This window comes from Nyctibius grandis, chromosome Z, assembly GCF_013368605.1.
Source record: "Nyctibius grandis isolate bNycGra1 chromosome Z, bNycGra1.pri, whole genome shotgun sequence".
Taxonomy (NCBI): domain Eukaryota; kingdom Metazoa; phylum Chordata; class Aves; order Nyctibiiformes; family Nyctibiidae; genus Nyctibius; species Nyctibius grandis.
In genome coordinates this window covers 68,631,243-68,655,508 of record NC_090695.1, presented here as the reverse complement: position 1 = coordinate 68,655,508, position 24,266 = coordinate 68,631,243, and the positions used below count along the sequence as shown (strand labels likewise).

Genomic DNA, 24,266 nt, shown 5'->3' with positions numbered 1-24,266 from the left:
TTTTTAATACTTTGACCTTTTACTCATGTAAAAGCTTCAGAGCAAGTTATGATTGAAATTTTGAAGAAATTTATGCAAATATATACATGATATAGCATGAAAGGATATAGCATATCTTTTCATTTGTGAACATAAAGTTAAGAGAATTGAATTATGGGGAATGAGATGAGTTGATACAGTTTTTCTTTAGGCTGATCTTGTATTAGCTGGGAGTGCATCAAATTCTTCGTTTATTTTTTGAAGCACATCAAACCTGTATCCTTTTTATTCAGGGTAGTATGATTGGTCCTTTTGCAGCAGCAAAGTAAGGTCTCCTAGCATATAAAAATTGCATTTGTCAACTCTTGTCAATATTTGCAACATGGTTTAGTTTATTTTTGTTCATCATAAAGTTCCAGAGCTGTTTTGGTATCTGAGGAAAATGTATAAAATTTCCTCTGTGAATAATGTCTGGACAAATCAAGCAAATAGTTGACTTGTAAGTCCAAAGACATTGGAAGGTGGTGTATGCCACAGTTGTATGTGATAAATATGTACTGGCTTCTTATGCAGGTTTTTTCTTCAAGGCTGTTCATTTGGTGCAATATTGGATTGGAAATACCAAGAGTTGTTACAAGCCCAGTTGTTTGTGTAGCAGCTGTTTGAGCTTAAGCTCATGTTATCTTTTCTTTCACTGTATAATTTCTTCAGTTTTATGCCAAGTAACGGTTTTGCTGTTGAACAGTAATAAAGAGAGTTTCTCCTGAGAGGGTTTCAACCTTGTTTATACACATCCTGACTAATCTATTTTGGTACAGTGAAATAAGCAAGACTGAAGTGATTCTCTGCCAGTTCATGGAGCAGCTGCTGCTCAGGTGTTCAGATCATTGGTTAGGTGCTTGACTGACATTTGAAGGTTGGATGTTGAATTGCTGTACTGAGTTGGCTGATACCATCCTGCTTCCAACACACAGGGGTTGGTCTTCTTTCCCTGTTGCCTACCCTGCTGTATTATTGCATGATTTATGGAGTAAAAAGTTAGTCATCTGCTCTGGAATGACTTTCAGCTGTAACTTCCAGTCACTTTTTGGTTTCCCACTATGATGGTAGGAAGGGAAAACTTTACAAAGTTTCCGTTATTTCTGGAACAATGCTCAGAGTGTTGTAACTACCACATCCTTGTCTATACAACTGCATCTGCATGTAGATTTGAGTTACTGGTGCACTATAAACCTAGGAGATTAAAAAGGTTATTTGTCTCTGTAGTGCTTTCAGTACTGGACCGTAACATACACCAGAATGCTGGAGATTATAAAGGTAAGTAAGGGGATGTTGCATGTTCTTGTGTCTGCATTGCAATAGCACAAGTGTCCTCAAAGATAAATTAAGGTAACATTCAAAGTCTGATGTAGATACTGCAGACAACATGCTAATACTGTTCTTTGTATCACTGGAATAATGTAGATTGAAGGCAACTGATGAGAGATTGCATGAACTATATGTAAAGAGCTGTCATTTAATTGTCTAACTTTCTCGAATTCCAGTAATCTTGAAATGTATATCTTAATTTTAATGTGTTCCTATGAAAATATTTTTAGAGAGATTTCCCCTGCTCCCTTCTACATGTTTAAGAAGGGATTTTCTCGAAGTACAATAACTGCCTAACCCATTTACTATCTGACTACTTTCTTCTAAATAGGAAAAGATAAGCAATATGTGGAGTATCACAGAATCACAGAATGTTAGAGATTGGAAGGGACCTCGAAAGATCATCTAGTCCAATCTCCCTGCCGGAGCAGGATTACCTAGATCATGTCACACAGGAACACATCCAGGCGGGTTTTGAATGTCTCCAGAGAAGGAGACTCCACAACCTCTCTGGGCAGCCTGTTCCAGTGTTCAGATACCCTCACCGTAAAGAAGTTTTTCCTCATATTTATGTGGAACCTCCTGTGTTCCAGCTTGCACCTGTTTTTCTCGAAACATGAAAAATATTTTTTTATTATATAACTTCTATCTGCAATAGTGATTTTGGGTGCTACTTTTGACTCCAGAAGCATAATTTTCCAGCTGATAATGGTCTTGGCTCTGTTATTTCAATAAATAGATAAGAAAGCGTAGCTGCAAATCCCTGTGTGTTAACAGGGAAGGACTTCTACTTCAAAAGGAATGGAACAAGTCTATTAGAAATGAGCTTCGTGTTCCCAGCTTAAATGGGTACTTAAGTGCTTTCACATACATTTGTCTAGAGTTTGTGCTATGTGTCTGGTCTGATTATATGTGAGCAGCCAAAGATAGCATGCTGCTGCAGCCTGTGTGCAAAGTGGCACCTGCATCTAAGTCTCACGTCTGGAGAAAAAGTTTTGCAAATTCACTTTCAGAGATTTGGCCTCTCAGCTGGTAAGATTACTGTTCAGAGCTCTAGGACTCATTGGAAACCTTTTATTTGTTAAAGAGACCATTTATTAAGAACATCTACATGGGTTGATTTGGATGATTGGAATATCGGGACCCTTCGGCCCGATGAAAAATTTCTTTCCCTTTGGGGCTCAGTTTTTCCTTCATATGTGTTCATACCATAGTTACAGTGTTGAGATTTCCCTTAACTGCAGTTTAACTGGGAGAGGGAACTTGCTCCTTCTTTCAGTCAAAAGATACAACGATCTAAATTACGAGGATGTGATTCTGGTCAGAGTAATCACCTTTTGCTTTAAAAGTGTAACCAAATATATATTTGTTGAAAACAAGTCATTAACTACTTCTTCTTTAAGAGCCATTGGGAACTTGTCCAGCTTCCTGGGAAGGACGGGTGGGGTTTTTGTTTTTTTGTTAACTGGGAGAGGTTTCCCACCTTCCTTACCACATCCAGTTAGCCTGTTCTAGCCTGCTTAAGAAACTTGGGCCAGACTTGAAAAGATATCAGCTAGAGGCATTTATAAGCTGTGCGTACCTCGTCAGGTCTTGATGTTATTGCTGAGGTGAATCACATTTGTCCATTCCTTGTCTATGAATGGATTTCTTTCCTTTTCAATTCCAATGAAAACAACAGACAGCAAGACTTACAATTTGTTCCTAGTAAATCAGATGGATGTCAGGAGGGCCAAATTCCTATTCTGGTAAAAAAAAAAAAAGTTTTTGGCTATTGCAATTGAATCATCATCCTGATTGTCTTATTTTCCACATAGACGCTTTCTTGAATTATTGAGTGTTTTTGGAACAGCACTGATAGTAACAATTTGCAATGAATAATATTGCAGATCCTAGATTATGTAAAAAAAAAGTAGATTTGTTTGGTATCCATAGATGTGGAGCAGAGTTTCTGGAATTTAAACTAGAGAATAAATAGAGAATCTGTATTTTAAACTAATGCGTAGAAATAAACTTCTCAAACTAATAGAGGCTGCACATATTATGACGTTGTGGTCAACGGCTCTATGTCCAAGTGGACACCAGTGACGAGTGGCATTCCTCAGGGGTCGGTATTGGGACCAGCACTGTTTAACATCTTAGTTGGTGACATGGACACCAAGCTGTGCGGTGTGGTCGACACGCTGGAGGAAAGGGATGCCATCCAGAGGGACCTTGACAGGCTTGAGAGCTGGGCCTGTGCAAACCACATGAAGTTCAACAACGCCAAATGGAAGGTCCTGCACCCGGGTCAGGGCAATCCCAAGCACAAATACAGGCTGGGGGGAGAATGGATTGAGAGCAGCCCTGAGGAGAAGGACTTGGGGGTGGTGGTTGATGAGAAGCTCAACATGAGCCGGCAGTGTGCGCTTGCAGCCCAGAAGGCCAACCATACCGTGGGCTGCATCAAAAGGAGCGTGGCCAGCAGGTTGCGGGAGGGGATTCTGCCCCTTTACTCCGCTCTCATGAGACCCCACCTGGAGTACTGCGTTCAGCTCTGGGGCCCCCAACATAAGAAGGACATGGAGCTGTTGCAGCGAGTCCAGAGGAGGGCCACGAAGATGATGAGAGGGCTGGAGCACCTCTCCTGTGAAGGCAGGCTGAGAGAGTTGGGGCTGTTCAGCATGGAGAAGAGAAGGCTCAGGGGAGACCTTCTAGCAGCCCTCCAGTACCTGAAGGGGGCCTACAGGAAAGCAGGAGAGGGACTTTTTACACGGGCAAGTAGTGACAGGACGAGGGGGAATGGTTTGAAACTGAAAGAGGGTAGATTTAGATTGGGTATTAGGAAGAAATTGTTTACTGTGAGGATGGTGAGACACTGGAACAGGCTGCCCAGAGAAGTTGTGGATGCCCCCTCCCTGGCAGTGTTCAAGGCCAGGCTGGAGATGGGGCTTTGAGCAACCTGGTCTAGTGGAAAGGTGTCCCTGCCTGTGGCAGGGGGATTGGGACTAGATGATCTTTAAGGTCCCTTTCAACCCAAACCATTCTATGATTCTATATTACAGAGCCATGTTCAGTCTTTGATAAAATTACTCTTAAAATAAATGGGAACTTTGCACTGCTCTGTAGTGGTATCTGTTGCTATATGAGGCTCTGAATTGGAGATTAACCAAATGGCCGAAACACTGCCAGCAGTATGTCTGGAATGTTATTTACTTGGTCCATTTCTGTGGTTTTTCTTTGTAGCACTGTACACATACCACAGTTAGGGGTCATTTACTTACAGCTGACCAAAGTAATACCCCTGAAGCTGCAGTTATTCTTCCCATCAGGGACTTTATAATAAAAGGTTCATCATGTTCTGCAGCTTCTGTGCTTGCACTTTTTCTTCTCTCTCCCTCCCTCACTTCTCTTAATCACAATTGCTTTTGGCGAAGATTTGGAGAGCTGCTGTTTTTTCTTGCTTTGTTCTCTGTGACTTGATTCTTCTATTAGTGCTTTAATTTCTTACATTGTTTCTTACAATGCCAGCTCATTGAAATGTATTAACTTGCTTTGCTGGATGACTATTATTATTTTATAAGGAGATGGTTATTGAGTATGTTTTTCTATTTAAGTGTGTATCATATTTTATCGTCTCAGTTCCAGACATTCAACTGGTTGCAAGAAAACTGTGGGTGTTTTAACATTTCCAACGGAAGGGTAGGGCGGGTGGGGAAGCTCTTTGGAACGCTGATGAATAATATTTGACTCGTGAAAATGTCTTAAGGCCATGCACTCCCCTCCCATGCTCAGAAGGCTAGACTGAGTTTTAAAGACCTATGGTCTTGGAAGTATTACTATTATGCTTTATTTCCTTTCTAACTGCCTGGAGTTGAGAAAACAGTTGAAATGCAGATTATGGATGGCGAGGGTTAGTGCAGGAATACTGTGCAGATGGTGGTCTTGGTTTGTGCCCTTACTACTCCCATCTGTGGCACAGTGCCCTGTTAATCCCTTGCACGTTAGTCAGAGGGCTTAATTCTGCTACTTTCATTCCAAGATGCACTTAATTTCAAAAATTATGTAACTTCTGAGACACAAACATCTGTTAATGTCTATAAGCATAGCAGAAATTGCCTCACAGCAGAACATGAGTTCTGCAGTAACTTGCAATTCAGTGTGTTTTCAATAGCACAGCAATAATTCATATCATTTTTTTCCCCCAATTTCTTCTTATAGTACTTGAGTCCAAAGCAGAGTAGATAACAGATTGGGTTGTTCTCACCTCTTGTGAAAAGCAGATATTTAGTGAATATCAAGTCTCCTTCTCACTTCTGTGCTTGTCGTAAAGGATGGTCCTCTTCCTCTGCATTTGCAGAAATGATCAACTCTTATCATCAGATGGTATCTTTTTAGCTTGTTCTAAGTTATAGCAAGCACATGTGCTTTACTATACAAGGCTCTTGTTGCTTTTGGATAGCAATTCGTTTTATTTATAAAATGTTTTTGCTTTACTTATTTCCAGCTTTGATCATTTAATTGATAAATACTTGCTGCCTATATTCACACCTGCTCATGTTTTATTATGCTGGCTTATATATAAATGCTTCTATTGAAATAAATCAGTCCTGTAATTTGAAAAATATAAAACTTTGGTTTAAGTTATTTCTTACAGGTAATAGCTGTTCAACGGTTAAATGCAAAACAACTGCCTGGCAGAATTTGTTTGATTCTCTGCCAACCAATAATAAAGTACAACATAATTCCTCAAAACGCCTGAGCTATGAACTATCAGTCATGACCTAGCATGCATATAGTAATAACAGGCTGACAAGGCTAATAAAGCCTATAGTTTATTATGGCCATGCAATGCATGTTATAGCAGGTCAATAATGTATTTTGTCATTCATTCCTATTGTGCAGCCCACACATCATCTTCCTGTCACAGAGTGTATTACTGGGAGGGAGCCATCTCTGTGGAACACGTCTGTGTCATGAAATTGCCCATGCTTGGTTTGGACTGGCCATTGGTGCTCGTGATTGGACTGAAGAATGGCTAAGTGAAGGGTTTGCCACTTTTTTGGAAGATATATTTTGGGCTATGGCACAACAGGTAAGGTGATGATACCTCACTTCTCAGTTGAATTATGTGGAAATCAAAATTATATACCCTGATGTGAATTAGATATAAATTAAACCTCCTGTGTTATGAAGATAAGTATTTTAAAATAATATTGGAATTTGCATTGTAACTTGATTTAAAAAAAAAAAAAAAGAAAAATCTTTCCCAGTTGACAATGAACACTGATCTTTACAGAGGTAGAGGTCAGTGCAAATGAGAATGGAAACATTTGTCAATGATTACCTTCCCACCAATGTACTATTCAATTATTACAATTCAGCTATCAAACGGTTGCTCTGCATTCCTTCCACTTGTATTGTGTTCCTGAAAGTGGAATAATCAGCAGAGTTTTACTGAATATTGTAATATTCCAGGTACCTAATGAAAGTGGTTTGGTTTTGTCCAGTGGACAGCCAAGAAGTGTACCTCAAAACAAAATGGAAGCTGTTGAAATAGGCCACCAGCACTTACACTTTTTTTTTCTCTTACAATGCCCAGCAAGAGTTACCCTCCTGTCAGAGGCTTAGAAATCAGTCTGCCTTAAAGTGAAAAGCTCATAAATTGCATGTCAAGCTAGTAAAGTGTTTTTCTGATCCACTTCTTATTTTTGTTGTACCTCTGCTACTTCAAGCATTTTATGTGTTAGTAATTTCTTCCTGTGCTTGTGTCAGGCCCTGATACTACCCCTTAAGTCTGCAGAGCTCCATCTCTGGAAGAGCAGGTGGGACTGGGAACTGACATTGTACACTCTTCTGAGCCTCCATTTTATTAAGTATCAGGCATATTTATAGCACCGAACAAAACAGAATTCCTTTGTCACCATGTTTCTGGGACAAGAAAGAGAGGAAGGCCGTCCAAACACTGCTTTTCCCTTCTGGTCCTAAAACTCATTTCTGCCTTCACATCAAGCATCACTCCTCTGCTGTGAGCTGTTCACATTAATTCTACACTTTTGTGAGTCACTTGAAAGCATTTTCATTGTAGTAGACACTCTTTCATGTACCTGCATGGAAAGTAGTAAGCAACAAAACAGGGTGATTAGTGCCCTTGTTAATTTATAAGGTCAGAAAATGTATTATTGCCTTTTTATCCTTTTTAGAATTAATGAGTAGTTTTGGTGCTGTACAATCATACAATTGTAGGATTATAAATATATTCCGCAGTGTCTGACAATAATTTCATGTGACTGAAATACTGCTGTAATTCAGGATAATACTAGCTTCTTTTGCTTTCTCCCATCTCCCATCTTTTCTTATAATAGAGAAGCATAAATTAGTTGTTATTTGTAAGCTGACAAACTGGCATTTATTTCATAAGCATGGACCTCTATTAATGTTACGTAAATGGGGGAAAATACAACAGGGAGCTTTCACGAGTGTGTCAGAAGCAGCAGGAAAGAGCAGTGAAGTCAGGACACAAAGCAGCTCTTTGCTTTCAAGGATGGAAAGAGTAAAGATGCAACCAAAACCGATATGCCAGGTATCTGTACTGTATATGCAGTTCACTTATTGCCAGTCACTAAAGGGAAAACAACATCCCCATCTCTCTCTTCAGGCAGAAATATTTAACTGACTATTGATTTGATGCGCAGAGCGAGGCTTCTGTTTTCCTTAGTGCTGCTTATTAACTCTTATAGCAGCAACTGTTTTGGTTTGGTTTGGTTTTTTTATTATGGATATTGGTACTGTTTCCTGCATCTTCTACGTTAAAGGGAAACAAACCAAGTTTCTCCTTATGAAAATTATTATTGTCTGTTGGGAAACAGCAATCAGTGATGTGTGTTTTTTGTACACTAAGCAGCTGTCACATGATGAAGTAAAAGGGCAGCAGGAACTGAAAGCTTTACTCCGCTGGCGGCGACTCAGAGATGAGGTGCAGAACTCTGAAGAAGAGCTGCAAGTTTTAAGGTAACAATATGACAGTGTAATCTTTGCTTTTGCATGTTCTCTCTCTCCTGTTTTCCACCATTTTCTCCCTTCAAAGGATATGCATCCAAATCACCTGATTAAATCCACTGCATTTCCTTATTTCCTTCTGAAGAAAAAAGAAAAATTAAATTGGCTAAGTAATTCATCTTCTGTATAATGCAATTGCTTTTCTCTTTATTATAGAAAACTTTCAAAAACCATGGGATTTAGTTTGATATAAAATATCTCTAAGCAGTTTACAAGAGCCTCTATTCAGGGGGAAAAAAAAAGGCCATTTCCTGAACAAAGTTCACTGTTTGAAGCTGTAACATTCATTTTCTGCGGCTGAAGACAAGCACATACAGGAGTATGGTATCTAACTGCCAAGCTGAATGAAGCTTTAAAAAACAAAGGAAAAAGCATATAAATCTACTTTCCCTTTAGAAATTACTAATAATGCTATTTAAACAAGATTTTGGTCTTTAGGTACCAGATGCTGAGTTCAAGGCTTCTTCTTACATAGCTAAAGACATTAGATCAAAAAAAGATTCTTGCTTTGCTCATGATTAATAATCTGGGCTGTTCTGATTGGTGTCTTGGGAATTTGCCATAGGCTTTTATCTTGAGTGGCTGGCTCTGTCTCTACTGCTTGTCTCCCCACAGTCTTTGACCAAGAAAAACAAGTTTACTAATCGTAACTCAAATAAGCCCTACACTGACCAAATCACAGAAGTACAGGGACAGATTTCAAGAAATTATGTAGACCATTTTCCTACCCTAAAATACAGGCAGTATACACAGACCATCTTAAGTAGGTTCTTGCTAACATGTTCTTAGAAACCTCCAGTAAAAAAGTTTCCATGGAACCTAGCTAAGTCGGTTTAGTGTTAACAGTTAAAAATTGCTTCCTAATGCACAGCTGAAAGATTGTTTATTTCAAACAATGTAGATGCCTTCTTTTCTTTCACCAAGTGGAAGAGAAGAACAAATTGATCCCTGTCTTCTGCATAATCAACTTTTAAATGTTTTTGGAAGACTGTTGCCATTTCATTCATTTTGAGGTCTTCCCTTCTTTTTGTGCTTTTCCAGTAGGACCTAAAAACTTTTTATATTTGGGCACCGTTCACCAACAGAAATTTCCTCTCTATGGCCTCATGTCATCTGAAAATGTGTCACCAGCTTTGCATAACTGCAGTCTTTCATTGATCTATTTTACTTCATGTTTATTGATGAATTGTGTATCCCACGTGTAAGCAGAGTCAGTGAAGTTATACATTTGCGAGTGTGCAATTTGATGATAAGTGTAAATACAAAAGCAAGTCTTATCACTAGCTGTCGTACAGCTCCTACCAACACAGGTAGCTGGGGTTTTTGGTTTTTTTTGTTTTAAAATAAATTATTTTTAGGAACATTGGTTCCTGTGATATGAGTCTTATCTGGATGTATGGTTCCATTTTCAACATCATGGAATCACAATTGTCATCTTTTGCGTTAATTATATAGTTGTTACCTTCAATAAAATGTGTATGTGGTGTAAATTTTTAAAAGCATTTTTCTAAGGGCCAAAATATCCTTTGTAGTTTGAAACTTAGGAAGGCTTGATTTATCTTAAGATTGAAACTTAAGCTTTCTATTGACTTCCACAGTTAGTTGACATAACTGTCTTTAATAAGTGTGCTGCTTACGTTTTGCATAGTGGTATTCTCAATGCTGATACAAAAGAATGACAAATCATTTCTTGTTTGAAAAATATGCCTCTAATATGCACTTCAGGAGAGGAACATGAGGCCAGCTTGGGATTCTGGCAATCTCTTCCTCTCTGATGTCTCTAGTTTCCTGTGGTTGCATTTAAGGACTTTCCACTGGTTTCAGTCAGATGTAAATACTCTACTATTTTCGTGGCATGGACCTGAATAGGTTCTCTCCTTGCATGTTTACTGTTTAGGGTTTTTTTTCCCCTTTCTCCTTCCTTATGAAAGTATGTCTATATGCTTTCCAGAGTTGGTATGTAAGAGAGAAAATTTCAGTCTTGGCATTGCACTGGGTTTTGAGTCTGTACTGAGGCTTGTGCTGGTTCAGGCTTGTGTTTCTATACAAGGATATTAAAAGTAAATGATAACTGTTTGTTACTTCTTGCCAATTACGTCAGGAAGAAAAAAATCAGCCAACCCACTCTTCCCAAGCCTAAATTTATTCTTCAGTTACTTTTTTGTTCCCTGCTGCACGATCATATGATTTTGTGTGCTTTCTCCCAACAGCAGGAAAACCCTGCCCAAAACCTGTCAGCTGATCCTATTAACTTTTCATCCAGCAAATGAATACCTGTTCAGACTAGGTGAAAGCCACTTAGCAAACTGATCAACAGCATGATGTTTCTTCTTATTATGGATATTTGATATTATGTTATAGTAGCATCTCATGAGCTACCTGTGAAAAAAGAAGACAGGTGTGAAAGAAATGGGTAAGGGTCTTTTCAGCAGACAGCACCAGCAAATCGTAGTATTGAGGAAGGAATTTGTGGCACTGTAGTGCTCATACAGGATAAGACTTCATACAGAATCCTGTGTATTTTCTCACAGAGTTTGAAGCAAACTTGCAGGGTTTTATCCCTGCACCTGTGAAATATGTCCTGGCACTCATTCTGCTGACAAGCATCAACACCATTCCTCTCATCCAGTCTCTCATGTTATGAAGGCAAAGAAGACTAGAGAAGTCCATTTCATTCTGTGGAATGAAGCTGGTGTTGAGATTGTTTCATGTCCTGGCCCTTAGGACTGAACTTCAGCTTGTAATTCTTCATTAAGACAAACCAGTGTTGATATCTAATTCTAAGTTTGTCTCTGAGTTCTACTTGAGTCAAGTCCATTTCCCTCCTGAAGCAATGCTCTCTGACTGCTCTTTAGGTGTTCAAAGAGCTTTATTGTATCATACTGATAGCAAACATGCTTTTCAGATGGTTTCTTACAGTCTGTGCATAGGTTTTCCTGACTACCTAGCGCATTAGCGCATTTAATTTACAAGGACTTCCTAGTGAATTGTACTTTTACTTTGTACAATGTACCTCTCTGCTTGGCAAACAAAAAGCAGCATCTTTTTCTTCCTTCAGAAATTTGCCAATATCTACAATGTGCCAGGTAGCAGCTTGAATACCTTGAGTCAGCTTGCCTTTACCATTATACCTAGCTTCATCAACTAGGTTAGACGCCAGGTTTTGTAGGTCAGTGTAACAAACTTTCAGTCTCTGTACTTTCAATGTGTTGTAAAAATACTAAGCGTTGCTTTATAATAGTGTGCTAAAGTACTGACAGCAGAGAACGGGGTAACTTTCGAAATATTTACACGCTTTTGCGGACATTATCAGGGCTATATTCCTTTGCAAAAGGAAATTCTTTAGTACTATCATCCAGATGGGATACTGCTTTCTAGTCACCTACTAGGATCTACACAGGCACAAAGTTGGAGGAGGAAGGAAGGAAGGATCGTTGCCTAATTTAGAATAATTGTGATTATAGGAGGTAATTCAGTTTAGCGTGGAACCTGTAGCCTGTGTTCAAACTCCAGAGTCTATAGACTGGGGTATGTATTATGAGATAAATGAAGCAGTTTTGGCTTTTTATATATGCAGAGAACAATGAAAAGTCATGTATGGAATACCAGCAGGTCTTCTTTCCAGGAGTCTGATCCAGAATGGAAATAGGTGGACCTCTGCTCTTCTACGGTGCATCTGCAATGGTTATATTGTCTTGAAGAACTGGAGTTACCATAGGATAAGAAACCAGTCACTCATCTCCTCCTTTCAATGTTGAAGGAAGATCTTCCTTGAAAGAAAATATGCACTATAGCATGTTCTGTGTTAGGAACAGTGTAAAATAGATTCAATGCAGATTCAGCAGTTTGTTTTTCTATTTTATTTCAAACAGCTATATTTTATCAAAATTTTACTGTGTGAAGTGAATTTCATGTGCACAGGTCCTGAATATAGTGCCTAAAGGGTGAAAAAAACAGCTTAGCACTCTGGACAAAACTCTAATAAGAAGCCATTACAAAGATACAAAAAAGGAAGACTGTTTTCCTCAAAACAGACATAGGTACGAAAGAAATTTGATCACAGGGATTAGCTTGTGAGAAGGGTGTGAGTGGTGTGGTATGAAGAATCCTGCGCTGCTGTGGCCTGTGTTGCCTCTATTCTGTAGAAGTGGGGGGAAAGATGTTTGGTTTCCAAGACTGGCCATTTCAAAATCCGCACTTAGAATTTGAGAGGTTGTTTTAGTCACAGGGTTAGGCTCCGAAGACAGACGTCTGTTCTCAGACCACTGTTAGCTGGGATGTTTTCTGGATGGAAGAAAAAAAGCTAGCGGGCTCTTCAGCTCTATGCCTGTGAAGGTGCTGCTTATCAATGAAAAAAAAATGTTTGCATAACTTCTCTTTAGTTTCACTCTGTGCTCATAAGAGCCTAAAAGTCCTCCAAACTTTACTGATGTAGATTTCTGGCATACCAGATGTTGTATTACATTTTAAAATCAGGCAGCGAAGTAGATTTGTTCTAGACATTATTGTCTGTGAACCCCAAACCTGTGTGTATGTAAAAGGCTTGCTCTTTAAAAACTTCAACTACTTTTCTTCCAATCCCAAATGGTAAAAATGAAAAACAGAACATTATTTCTTCTGCAGTATATTGCATGTGGACGAAAGAGGTTATTATTGCAAGTATAGTTGTGTAAGCTGTTAAGCCAGTGTTCAGGTATGAGAAGAGAAATCTCTAGTTGAACATAATTACTTCAATATCTTTCCTCCCCTTCCCCTTCTTCCCCTTCTTCCCCTTCCCCTTCTTCCCCTTTCCCTTCTTCCCCTTCTTCCCCTTCCCCTTCTTCCCCTTCTTCCCCTTCTTCCCCTTCTTCCCCCTCTTCCCCCTCTTCCCCCTCTTCCCCCTCTTCCCCCTCTTCCCCCTCTTCCCCTTCTTCCCCTTCTTCCCCTTCTTCCCCTTCTTCCCCTTCTTCCCCTTCTCCCCCTTCTCCCCCTTCTCCCCCTTCTCCCCCTTCTCCCCCTTCTCCCCCTTCTCCCCCTTCTCCCCCTTCTCCCCCTTCTCCCCCTTCCTCCCCTTCCTCCCCTTCTCCCCCTTCTCCCCCTTCTCCCCCTTCCTCCCCTTCCTCCCCTTCCTCCCCTTCCTCCCCTTCCTCCCCTTCCTCCCCTTCCTCCCCTTCCTCCCCTTCCTCCCCTTCCTCCCCTTCCCCTTTCCCCTTCTCTTCCCTTTTCTTTGCTTCTATTTGTTCACAATGTGTCTGTGCACTGTAGAATGGCATGCTGACAGTGAAAAGAGTACACCAACTTAGTGATGGATTTTGTTTGTACCCCAGCTGTCTGGTCAGCTGTGTACAGAATTGCATTAAAAGTATGAAATTTGCTTGTCTGTCTGTCTAAGCCAAGTTATTTACTTAGGGTAAAGAAAAAAAGACTAAACTAGTCATAGGTGTCTAAAGTTACTATGTCATTCATGATCCTTTCAACTATGAGAATGTGTAATGTATGAGTTATTTCTTTACTTACTTATCCAAGAATTAATTAGTGTGTTACCATTTTAGGCCCAAAAAGGAGAACACAGGAGAATTAAGTGAGTCTGGAGTGTCTGTTGTCAAACATGGTCTTAAAGCAGAAAAAATCTTCATGCAGGTTCACTATTTGAAGGTGAGTGTTGTCAGCTGATTTTTATTGGAATTGCTTTACTCATATGATAAAGACTTCTTTCTTCTAGACATCAGTGAATTCATAGCATCCTATTTGTTTCTGGATTAATTTCTTGCAGGGTTATTTCCTTTTACGGTCTCTGGCAAGGACAATAGGAGAGGCTTCATACCTTGCATCTTTACGAAAATTTGTGCATAAGTTCCATGGGCAGCTTGTCCTTTCTCAGGTATTGTGCTTGGGGTTATTTCTCACTTTCTGAAAAAACAAATGACCTAAACTTTTGTTTTGACTGTCTAAATCACCACTTCTGGTTGTGGTGAAAAGAGAGAGGCAATTGCAACTTGGCAATATTGGTGAAATTCCTACCTGCTAGAGGGCAGAACATTTTTTTCAGGGAGATACATAAATCGGACACCCTGTGAACAATAGGTGATTTTTTTTTTTAAACTTGATACTTTGAAAGGTCAGTGTTCATAGGTGCTGATATCTCAAAGACAGGGTCATTTACCGTACTGGAATTGTCTCCTGTAGTCTTTTAGCTCATGGATTTTGGTTGTGATCAGTCAGTCTTTTCCTTGATACCTCTGTTTCTGATAGAGAAGAAACACAGAGTAGGAATGTAACTGAAAACTTAATTAGGAATCAGAATCTGCTGCAGAATCACTGGAACTACAGACTTAGCTTGTTCTCTTGCTGGCATAAATGATGTATAATTACTCCATGCAAAGTAGAACAGCTTCAGAAGGAAAGATTGAGCAAGTCACACCACAGTATATTGTACCATCTGTTACACAGAGAACCCACCTGGAGTTATAAATAGAAATTTACCTCCCTCTAGGTCTTTCTGAAAGAGTCCTGTAACCATTGGCTGGAGCATTAAAAGGGGGACTGTCTTGTCCTCCAGTGTTTTGTTTTGAGAAGGGAATGACGTAGCCCTCGGAACCCAAAGTTCTAGGAAATCCTGTCATTGGTGATGAATCCAGCTTGTGCCATGACACTGCAGCTTGTTGTTTCTGTAATGCTGTGAAGACAACCATTCATGGAGGTGTCTGTGAACCAGGTCACTGAACTCATCACAGTTAAAAACAGGCCTGGAACAAAAGGCACAACATGACAAATAGTTGGCATCACTAGAAGAGCAGTGTGATGAGAGTGAAGAGAAGGGAGAAGAGAAGGGAAGAGAAGAGAGAAGAGGAGAGGAGAAGAGGCAGGGCATGAGTGAATTTCTGAAACCATTTTCTTTGCTGAAGTCTATCTTTTCTGGAGTTATGGTTGAAATCTTTGAGGGGATTCAGGATGGTGATAAATGTCTGCTTGCAACACAGAGTAAGGGCCTCTGATTTTGCGGGAATGGGGTCTAACACTTTCCTGTTTCTTCCAGCCACAGTGATTCTTTGCTTTTATGCTTGCTATTTTGAATCTCACTCTTATGGGGTGAAATGTATGCCCATGTATCTTAACAAATACCTCCCAGACCTGTGGATTCTTTCATATGTCAAGTCACCCAGATGTTAGGCATAGTAGCTCTACTGCAGCAGTTCTGTCCTGTGGAGGAACGTTTGGGGTGTTAAGGGAGTTAATGTTTCCACTGCTGGAGCTCTTTACTGTACCATGTTACTGAGACCCTGAGCAGTTACATTTGGCATAGTATGGAAAATGCCAGTGACTGTATAAGCCTTGTCTAAATTATGGTGTCCAAAATCATAAATACGATACTTCACTGTTACACAGCCGGAAACTTTCTGAAAATTACAGAAATCATGAAACTGCTAAAAACATGAAGAAGTCCAGTGTTTTAATCTGGTGGTAAGAAAGGTGCTCGCATTTTGTGTGAAAAAATTAGCTGTTGCTCCTGGTTGATGTGAGATGAGTTATGTCAGTAGACTGTTTAAGTGCTGCAAAATGTCTTAGCACATTATACTGTTAGTCATGATAGCTAGATTGCATTGTAATTGAACTACCCATCTACTAGAGACTTCTTCCTTTGCCCAGCATTCTGGTATGAAATGTCAATTGTAGTTTATCTAACTCTAGTCTCGTAAGATGAAATACTGTATATGTTGTTTCTGCACCCAGAAAAAAAACATTTTGGTTATTGATAAAAAATTGTTTGTTTTTTTTCATTATTTAAGCAAGAGTACGTGATGCTTTTGTTTCAGGTTTCGTAGGCTTTTTATTGGAATATGTGCAATATGTCCATAGCTATGTGCTTAATGTAGGTCAAAAAAAGATACTTTCCTTCATTTAAAGATACTTGATTTGGTGGAGAAAGAGCTGTGTACTATGTAACTTCTATTGTGTGCTTTTTGTGCTTTTACCTTGTTTCACAGCAAGCCTCTCATTGAAGTTACCGGGAAGAGAATTTTAACATCATTCTGTTGTTTGGTCACTATGTTAAAAATGAAAAGGGGATAGGGATATATCCAATTGTAAATGCATTTACTTTCTTTGGAAGAAATCTTTAAGATTGTATTTATTTCAGTGTCTGGTATAGGTAGATAAGCAATCACAGCAGGAACTGCTAATGCAGAAGCAATGAAGTCAAGTTAGTACAAAGTTTATTATTCAAGTTCCTTCTTGAACAAATGTGCTGTCAGAGTTTAAATGAATAAAAGATCTAAAATAGAGGTGCAAATAGTAAGTTTAAATATCATAGTGGTGTGCTTTCACCTTGTCCAAAATAATTGTAAAAGTTCACAGCTTTAGGAATTGTGGGGACAAGGGAAAGTAAAAACAGTGAAAATAATTGCCCATGTTCTGCATACTAGTCTTGTTTTCAGTGGTGTTTGTAGTATTTTTCCTAGATGGGAGCTGCAGGTGCAAGGAAATGACTTTAGATGTGAAACATTAATCAGTTTGCCTTTTTCCTTCATTTTGATTGCGTGCTCAGTATGTTTTTAATAGTAGTTTTTGTTTATTTTAGTTGAGTTAGCAACAGAGGAGTAAAGCAAGTTTGGAATCTTTGAGAAGGATTTAAAAAAAATCTTCCATTTTTCTTTCTGTAAGAGAATTCACTTAGTAACTGCTTTGAATGAACTTTTTAAATAATGAATGGAGTGTTATTGACTATAAATAAATAGAAAGGAGTGCAAGTTGCTGATATTCCTAACACAGTTAAAGCTCTTGTTCAGTTTGATATTGAAATAAGAACACCTTGAGAACTGAATTGTTTGCAGACTTTAATTTTCATGTAGTTCTGTCTGCTGTAATAATAACCCAAGGTTTGTAGTGTTCATCCATCTGATAGAGTTATAATTTGCTATAGTGAAATGACAGTTAAGGAGGCAGCACTTCAAAAAAATAATAATTTATGCTATTCTTAAAATTTTTAAAGGCAGATGTATGGATCCAAGCCCACTGTGTATGTACCTATATCAACATGTTCGTGCACACTGATTTGCATAAGCATATAAAATTATCATAATTCTATAAAATTGGTATCTGCACACACAAATCACTATTCAACTATCTATTAGCTTGTAGAACACTTGTAACTAGAACTGGAAGTCTAAGCATGCAGTATGCATGTATTTTGATGTTTCAACATCTAGAATCTTTTCTTTAGATAAAAGTTTAACTAAAAATTTGTCTCTGCAGTGTGGCCTCTGCTGTTCCATGCTTAGTGACCTGTGAGCTTGAGCGAACAACTGTTGACATCAGTGGGGTATGGTGGGGACTCTGGCGCTGTCCCATCCACAGCAGGCCCCTAGGACAGGGGCCTTTGCTTTCTACACTCGGGTGTGCTTGGAAAACAGAAATAGACGGGTCAGTTTTATTCAGATTGAGTTAGTTTCCTGTTCCAATTCTTTCATAAATGAACATATTCCTACTTTTCTGTTAGCTGTGCACTGTGCAGCCTTCATTCATGTTCCTTACATGTATGCATTATGAGACAACCTTTAATTACTACATGATCACTGTCCTTTTATTTTTTTTTTCCAAAGACCTTTGCATTGTTTATGTAGAAAAGGTGTTGCTCTCATATGAAGCAGCTGCTTGGTATTTTGTTCTCTGTTCATTGTTCGTAGGCACTTTATTTACCATGCAGTATGCTTTTCTTTCTGTTCAACTTCTCAAGTTCTAAAAAGTGTAAGGCAATAAAAGAGACTGCTTCACTAGGTCAGACATTTTAACCCGAGACTAATTGTGTTTAAAATGCTTATGTATGTGACAAGTGATTAATGTATGGGTCAATTAATTACATTGCACATTTTGACAGCCCATCGTGTTCGTATATAAAAATCTGTCTAGCTTTAGGCCGTATCTCCAGTACAAGTATCCTGAATGAAGGAACGCATGAAATATTGTGCTTGAAGTCTAAGTAAGACTAGGTTAGTGAAAGCCATTAACATGGTATAAGGCAAGATATTTTTTTTTGCTGAGAAAACTTTCTTTTTTCTGGTATACTTTTTTTTTATAATTCTATAAGATAAAATGTGTATTTTAAAGGACAGAGAGATCAGAATGAGGCAGGGCTAGAAATGGAACTGGAGAAGAAAGCAGAGAGTAGTGAAGCTAAGAGGAGCCCAGGTGTTTTATAATCATGTATAATACAGATGAGTGATTAAAAAGTCAGTTAATGTGTCACACATTTTAATGTCCAACAGTACAGTTGTATTAAAAAAAACCCAAGTATCTTTTGGTATCATCTATCTCAAGTATAAAGATCTTAAAAGAAGCAGTTAGTTTTATACATATAATTGTCTTCTGTCAGGGAAGTGACCCATATATCTGAAAATGTCTTGGACCTTTCTGACAGTATACACAAGTCCTTCCCATAGCTGCTGAACTTACTAAGTCTTGAGCCTCCGTCTTCAGCTGTGGAGTACCCTTTTGCATGTCCACTTCTGTTACAGTAGCCTCTCACTCCTCTGCTGACCTATAGTTTTTGTGTTTGCTTAGCTTCTGCTTAGCATCTTTCAAGCTTAAAATTACATTGTAGCTTGTTATGTGATATCCTTTGATAGGAAAAAGGGTAAGTTCTTTAATTCTGACTGGAGCAAACTGACAAGGGAACAGTCCCAAAGCATGTGGGTTTTATTAGTGCTGAATTACAACTCCACCTTTTGTTTGATTTAGTGAGATGTATGTTAAATAATCTGAGTCAAATGCCTCTTACACATTATTTTCTGCTGGATAGTCTTAAACAGAAGTCCAAAGAACGACTGAGGGCTCTATGTAGAACCACTGATACATAACAGATCTAGTTCCTTATTGTTTTCTTAGGTATATATGTGTGTTCTTACATGTTTATACATGTGAAATAGAAGGAATCTGTGGTGATATCAGATTTTTAGGTGGTGATATCTTTAATATTTTTAGTGGACAGTGAGAATTTGTGTAACTTCTGAAGAAATTAATACGTTTCAAATGAATTTTAGACAACATAGGCTCTGGCATCGAAGTGTTAGGAGAAGGCGTGTTCATGCCTTCACCTTTCTGCCTGGGGTCTAGTTTGAACCTTCCCGTCAGTAAGGTAAGGAGGAATGCCAGTGCTTTGTTCAGTGAATGAAGTGACAGTCAACATACATTTTCCAACTTATCTGGTCCCTGAATGGATTTAGCTGCTCTGAGATGTTTTGACATGTACAAAGATGTTTTTTGTGAGACCTGGGGCTCTGACAGAAACCCTTTATGAAAATACCTGGGGTGATTTAAGACTTGCTTCCCTTAGTTATTCACACTGTACCTAAGAGGACAAATTAGGTCTTGTTAGTATGGACAGTTTACAAAGATTGGTTTGTGTGAAAGCACTGGACTGTGAATTTGGGCAGCTCAGGCAGAATTACAGGGTGCCTTCTGCTGCTGTGCTACACAGGGACACTTAACTCCAGTCAAGAAATGATGGGGAAGGGCCATCCAAGGGGCTGATATCACCTTAAATATCCACCAGAAGATTCACCAGAAATCCTTGTCAGATCCTTGTGTGCTATGTTTTCTTGCTTGCCACAATAGTTGGTCATTTTTCTTTAGCGAATTGCTAATGATCTGAATGAAGTTCATTGGCCTGGGGTAAATCGGCAACAAATTCTGCTTTTGACTGGAAGTAGTCAGTAGCTCCATTGCCTGGGGCTTAAACTGTTACGGTGTCTGGCTAATGATTTCTGCCTGATAATAAAGCATATAGTTGTGGAGTCTTGCCTATTCTTGGTAGGAAGCTGTCTTCTTTGAAGGGGCATTCTGGGCTTGTTACCAAAACACCAAGAGACAGATTTCAATGTTGCTGATTTTGTTAAATAAAAGCCAGGAAGATGAATGGGGAGGGAATTCAAAATAAACAGGATCCTAGGAAGGATGCTCATTATTTATTCTTCCACCCAAAAGGGACAAAGTAATGTTTACTATTTATTTATGTCATTTACAAACAGCATAATTGATATGGATAGTTTGAGTGGGTAATTTCTATAAGGAATTGGATATAAGTGCATTTGGAGTTTATTTGTCACCAACTGAATGTCCTTTTAGATGTATCATTTTTAGTCACGAAATCTCCATTGCTCTTATGCACGCCATTTATATTTCAGTTAGAGAATTTAACTGAAAGTATCTGTTGGTCATAGAGTACTTAAAATATAGATATTTAAGTTTTTCATAAAGAGGATATAATTTGTCTTTTAATATTCAGTGTTCTTGATTTAATATCAACATGTGTGATCAGAGAGAGTTACCTGTCTGGTGCCCCAAAACAGTTCACGAGTACAAACATGCTGGTCATTGCTCAAGACAAGAATTGGAGTAATAATATAGCATCTTTAGTCATGAAATAAAAGATCTTCTAAACCTAGATCTGTCTAGTTACTGCTTCAAGTAACCTTCATTCCTAGGGTTCTCAAAATTAATTTTCTCAACCTACTTCTCACTTGTTGCACTCCCACTCTTCTTTGCCTTTGACTCAGACATGCTACATGCATTAACAGTGCAAAGAACTGTTGGGCTCAGCGGCAGCCCAAAGTTGCAGTTGTGATTAAAAATGTTGGCTTCAGTCTGGACTATGGTGAGAGCAGACAGGAGTCTTTAGGGAATTTAATTATGAGGGTCTAGCAAATCCTTAGCGAACGTGTGTGAACTCATTTTTCAAAGGCTTTTTCTGTTTGGCCAAATGTCAATAAAATTCCACAAACTGCAGTACAACAGTTTCTGTATAGAGGGAAAAGTTGTTTTCTAGCCTCTGGGTTTCCAGTCAGGGAAGAACAACAGGAGTATGTAGGGAAGTGAGATTATTTAATAATATGAATATAAGCCAGTTTGTTAATAATGCAGCACTGTGGTGGCATGTGATTTCTAACTCATATTTTCTTTCTGGCTTCATTGAATTACTTGCAACAAAGACAAAAAACAAACTATAATTTGTTTTATGATCTGACTCAGCATTTATTTATGATTACCCTGGTATCCATAAGTCTTTGCTTCCAAATGTAAGGTCACTAGAACCTCTTAAAGAAATGGCATCAAAGCTTAAAAAAACCCACATTATCCCCTAACTTTTCTCTTGGACACTTCTGAACGATGTCATCTGGGGAGGAAGAAAAAAATAGCCTGGGGATAAAATTTCACTCCAGATGGTTAAAGTTTGGCAAAATTATAAGCAATTGAAAAGTCAGACCTATAATGGGATGTGTCATGCAGACTTGATAATAGGCAAATGTTAAAAGCCATGCAAATATGAAGTAAGTGGTAATTTGTTTTCCTACTCTGTTTTGGAGCATCAAAATAGAAGTAGTTAAGGTAGAATAGATTAGTCCTAATTTTACGAAAGTGTGTAGAATTATGGTTACTGCCTTATTCTTAATAGATATTTGGAAAAATTAAGACAGTTTTTATCAGAAAGGAGATGTTTAATTTCATAGTATAATATACAGAATATAAAAACATTTCTAATACCAGAGGTATCTTCAAGTGTACTGTGGGATTGATTATAAAAAGCTGATGCAATCCAATCAGGGAAGCTAGCTGCATTAATGTATACAGAGATGGTGCGAAGTGTCAAGGATGACCACTTCAGTATTACTTTTCACACACTTTCGAAACAACTCATATTCTTATTTCCATGTAAGCTTACTCTGTACCTCCAGCAAAGCTTCCACAAGTGGAAGGAGACAGTAGTTCTCTGTTTTCATACAGAATAATGGTATAGAACTGCAAGCAGTAGTATGAAATAAAGGGATTTCACACTTTATCATCATGTCAGCAAAACACAACACACTTGTAGTTAGGACAGAATGACTCCTGGCACAGTTAATGGTGGCATTCTTGCCACAGCAACACTGAGCCCAACACTGTGTAATTTACCTTTTGTCGTAAGCAAATTTTTCAGCCACTGCAACATAGACTGAATCTCTCTTGTAATCTAACGGAGGAAGGCTTAACTGTGTCACCAGTAGTTTCAATTGTGCAATCACTCTTTCTTTGGTTCCCTAACAATGCCATAATCAGACAGAGAAACATCATCTTTTGTTGAATGCTGTGGCAGAGTCCCTAAATTAAAGTTTTCTGCCTTTTAGGAAACATTCTTCAAGACCTTAGAGAGCAAGCACTTGCAATCAGAAATCAGCCTGCACTCATATATTGCAGAGAGGAACATCATTAGCCTATGAAACTTGTCTCCACAAAGACTAGTATTAATAAAGTGGATGTATTGCTTTATGAAATAGCATATAAATAAATAATTCATGTTAATAAATCCTCTTCTCATGGGAATGTTCAGAGGAGTGCATTGTGTCAATGTGATTGTCATTAAAATTAGGTCCTGCATAGTGTGGGGTCCCAGACAACCTTTGTGTGGTGTCAGGTGTAACCTTCTAAAGAGGGCTTATCGTACTGTTATAAGTGAGGGTGATAGTAATGCTGGTCCACTGGCATTGCAGCTTCTTTGTAAATCCGTGAAAGAAATTCTAGCTACCTTTTCTTTGAAGTATTTACTCCTCAGTTGGTGTGGTTGGCAGCAACATTGTGAATTTTGTCATGGAATGAGGAGTAGGTGCGATCTTCCAATCAGGTATGTGAATTCAGGAAAAAAAAAAAAAGCCTTATGTGGTTATATAATTAAAGACAGCGTGATAACACAAGCACAGTGGAGAGAACGTAAACACCCTCAATTCTGGTGTTTCTTAGTCTTCGAGTATGTGAATCTGCAGCGTTTAACAGTTTTAAATATAGTTTGCGTGTGTGTTTATCATAGATTAAATAAAAGTGGGCATGTGGGATTGTGTTAAAACAGTCAGCAGGCTTTTCAAGCCCATTTTCTTTCAATATTGACACTTTTTGCTTGAGCAGGTTGGAAAAATGACAAACATAACGTATGTTGTATAAATAACTGAGCAGTATATCACCATAGTGGATATATAAATTTCTTTCTTATCATTCTGTTATCTGCAGTCTTTATGAATTCATTGCTTGCTAGCAATGCAGACACAGAGTTAGGTCTTAATAAACATACTAACTGTGGCACTTTGTTCGTTTTCCAGGATTTTCTTTGCATGCTGTTGGAAGACATCCCTGAACAAAAAGAGTAAGTGAGAACCAGGCTAGAAAAGTCAAAGAAGAAAGTAGAAATCAGATTTAAAGATCAGCTGTGCTAGCCAGAAATAGTAGGATTTCATTTAGTCTTGTTCTGCTTGTTTTTTTTCAAGTGTGTGTGTATATCTTTCTCTGAAAATTCTCAGACATATATACACAAAAAATATGAGACTTGCTGTGTTGTTGCTATCCCATGCTCCCCCCAAGCAGTGCCCTTAACTTGCATGTTAGGACAGTAGTGAGGTCCTGTGTTCACTATGCAACCTGAAGTGCCAGGCGCAGCTGCCTCCTCAAATTAATCTGTGATCCTTCTGCCAGCTGCTTTTCGCACATGGCACCCTAGAGCAAGGAGGCCAAAGCTTTGCCGAGGATCTGGGAAACCAGAAAAGATGTTTTTTCCTCAAGCAGTAGTCTGGTACCATCCCCTCCCTGTCACACAGTGTGCCAAAAGGGGAAGGATGGAAAACGCTAATGGAAATCCAGCGTTAATTGCCTGACATGTCCTTCAAAATCCTGCTGCATGTGACTGTGACTGGCCGAAGATGACACAGCTAGTCTTTAGCAGAGCTTTGAATCCATCCCTGCTGATCCGTTGGTTTGTTCTGTGCTGCTACAGACTGTACTACAAATACAGATTCTTTTGTAGTAAAGCTTTACATATTATAGTTTTTTAAAACAATGTATTCACTTGAAAAATGCAATTTTGAGGAGCAGGATTCCAAAAGTCTTCA

The 24,266-nt window shown here is 38.7% G+C and overlaps 1 protein-coding gene across 9 annotated transcripts in view; it reads left to right on the top strand.

The window, feature by feature from the left end:
• Window positions 1-24,266, top strand: part of AOPEP (aminopeptidase O (putative)) — a 213,769-nt gene that overhangs the window by 78,338 nt on the left and 111,165 nt on the right. For 8 of the 9 annotated variants that reach the window (XR_011050064.1, XM_068422881.1, XM_068422880.1 and 5 more), the window contains exons 6-10: window positions 6,232-6,421; window positions 8,231-8,337; window positions 13,917-14,019; window positions 14,138-14,245; window positions 23,484-23,527. Coding sequence is in view for 8 of the 9 variants with exons in the window: in XM_068422881.1 (XP_068278982.1) it covers window positions 6,232-6,421; window positions 8,231-8,337; window positions 13,917-14,019; window positions 14,138-14,245; window positions 23,484-23,527 (552 nt within the window). In the remaining variant the exon portion in view is untranslated. The remainder of the gene's footprint in view (window positions 1-6,231; window positions 6,422-8,230; window positions 8,338-13,916; window positions 14,020-14,137; window positions 14,246-23,483; window positions 23,528-24,266) is intronic. The other variant, XM_068422888.1, reaches the window with a different exon arrangement.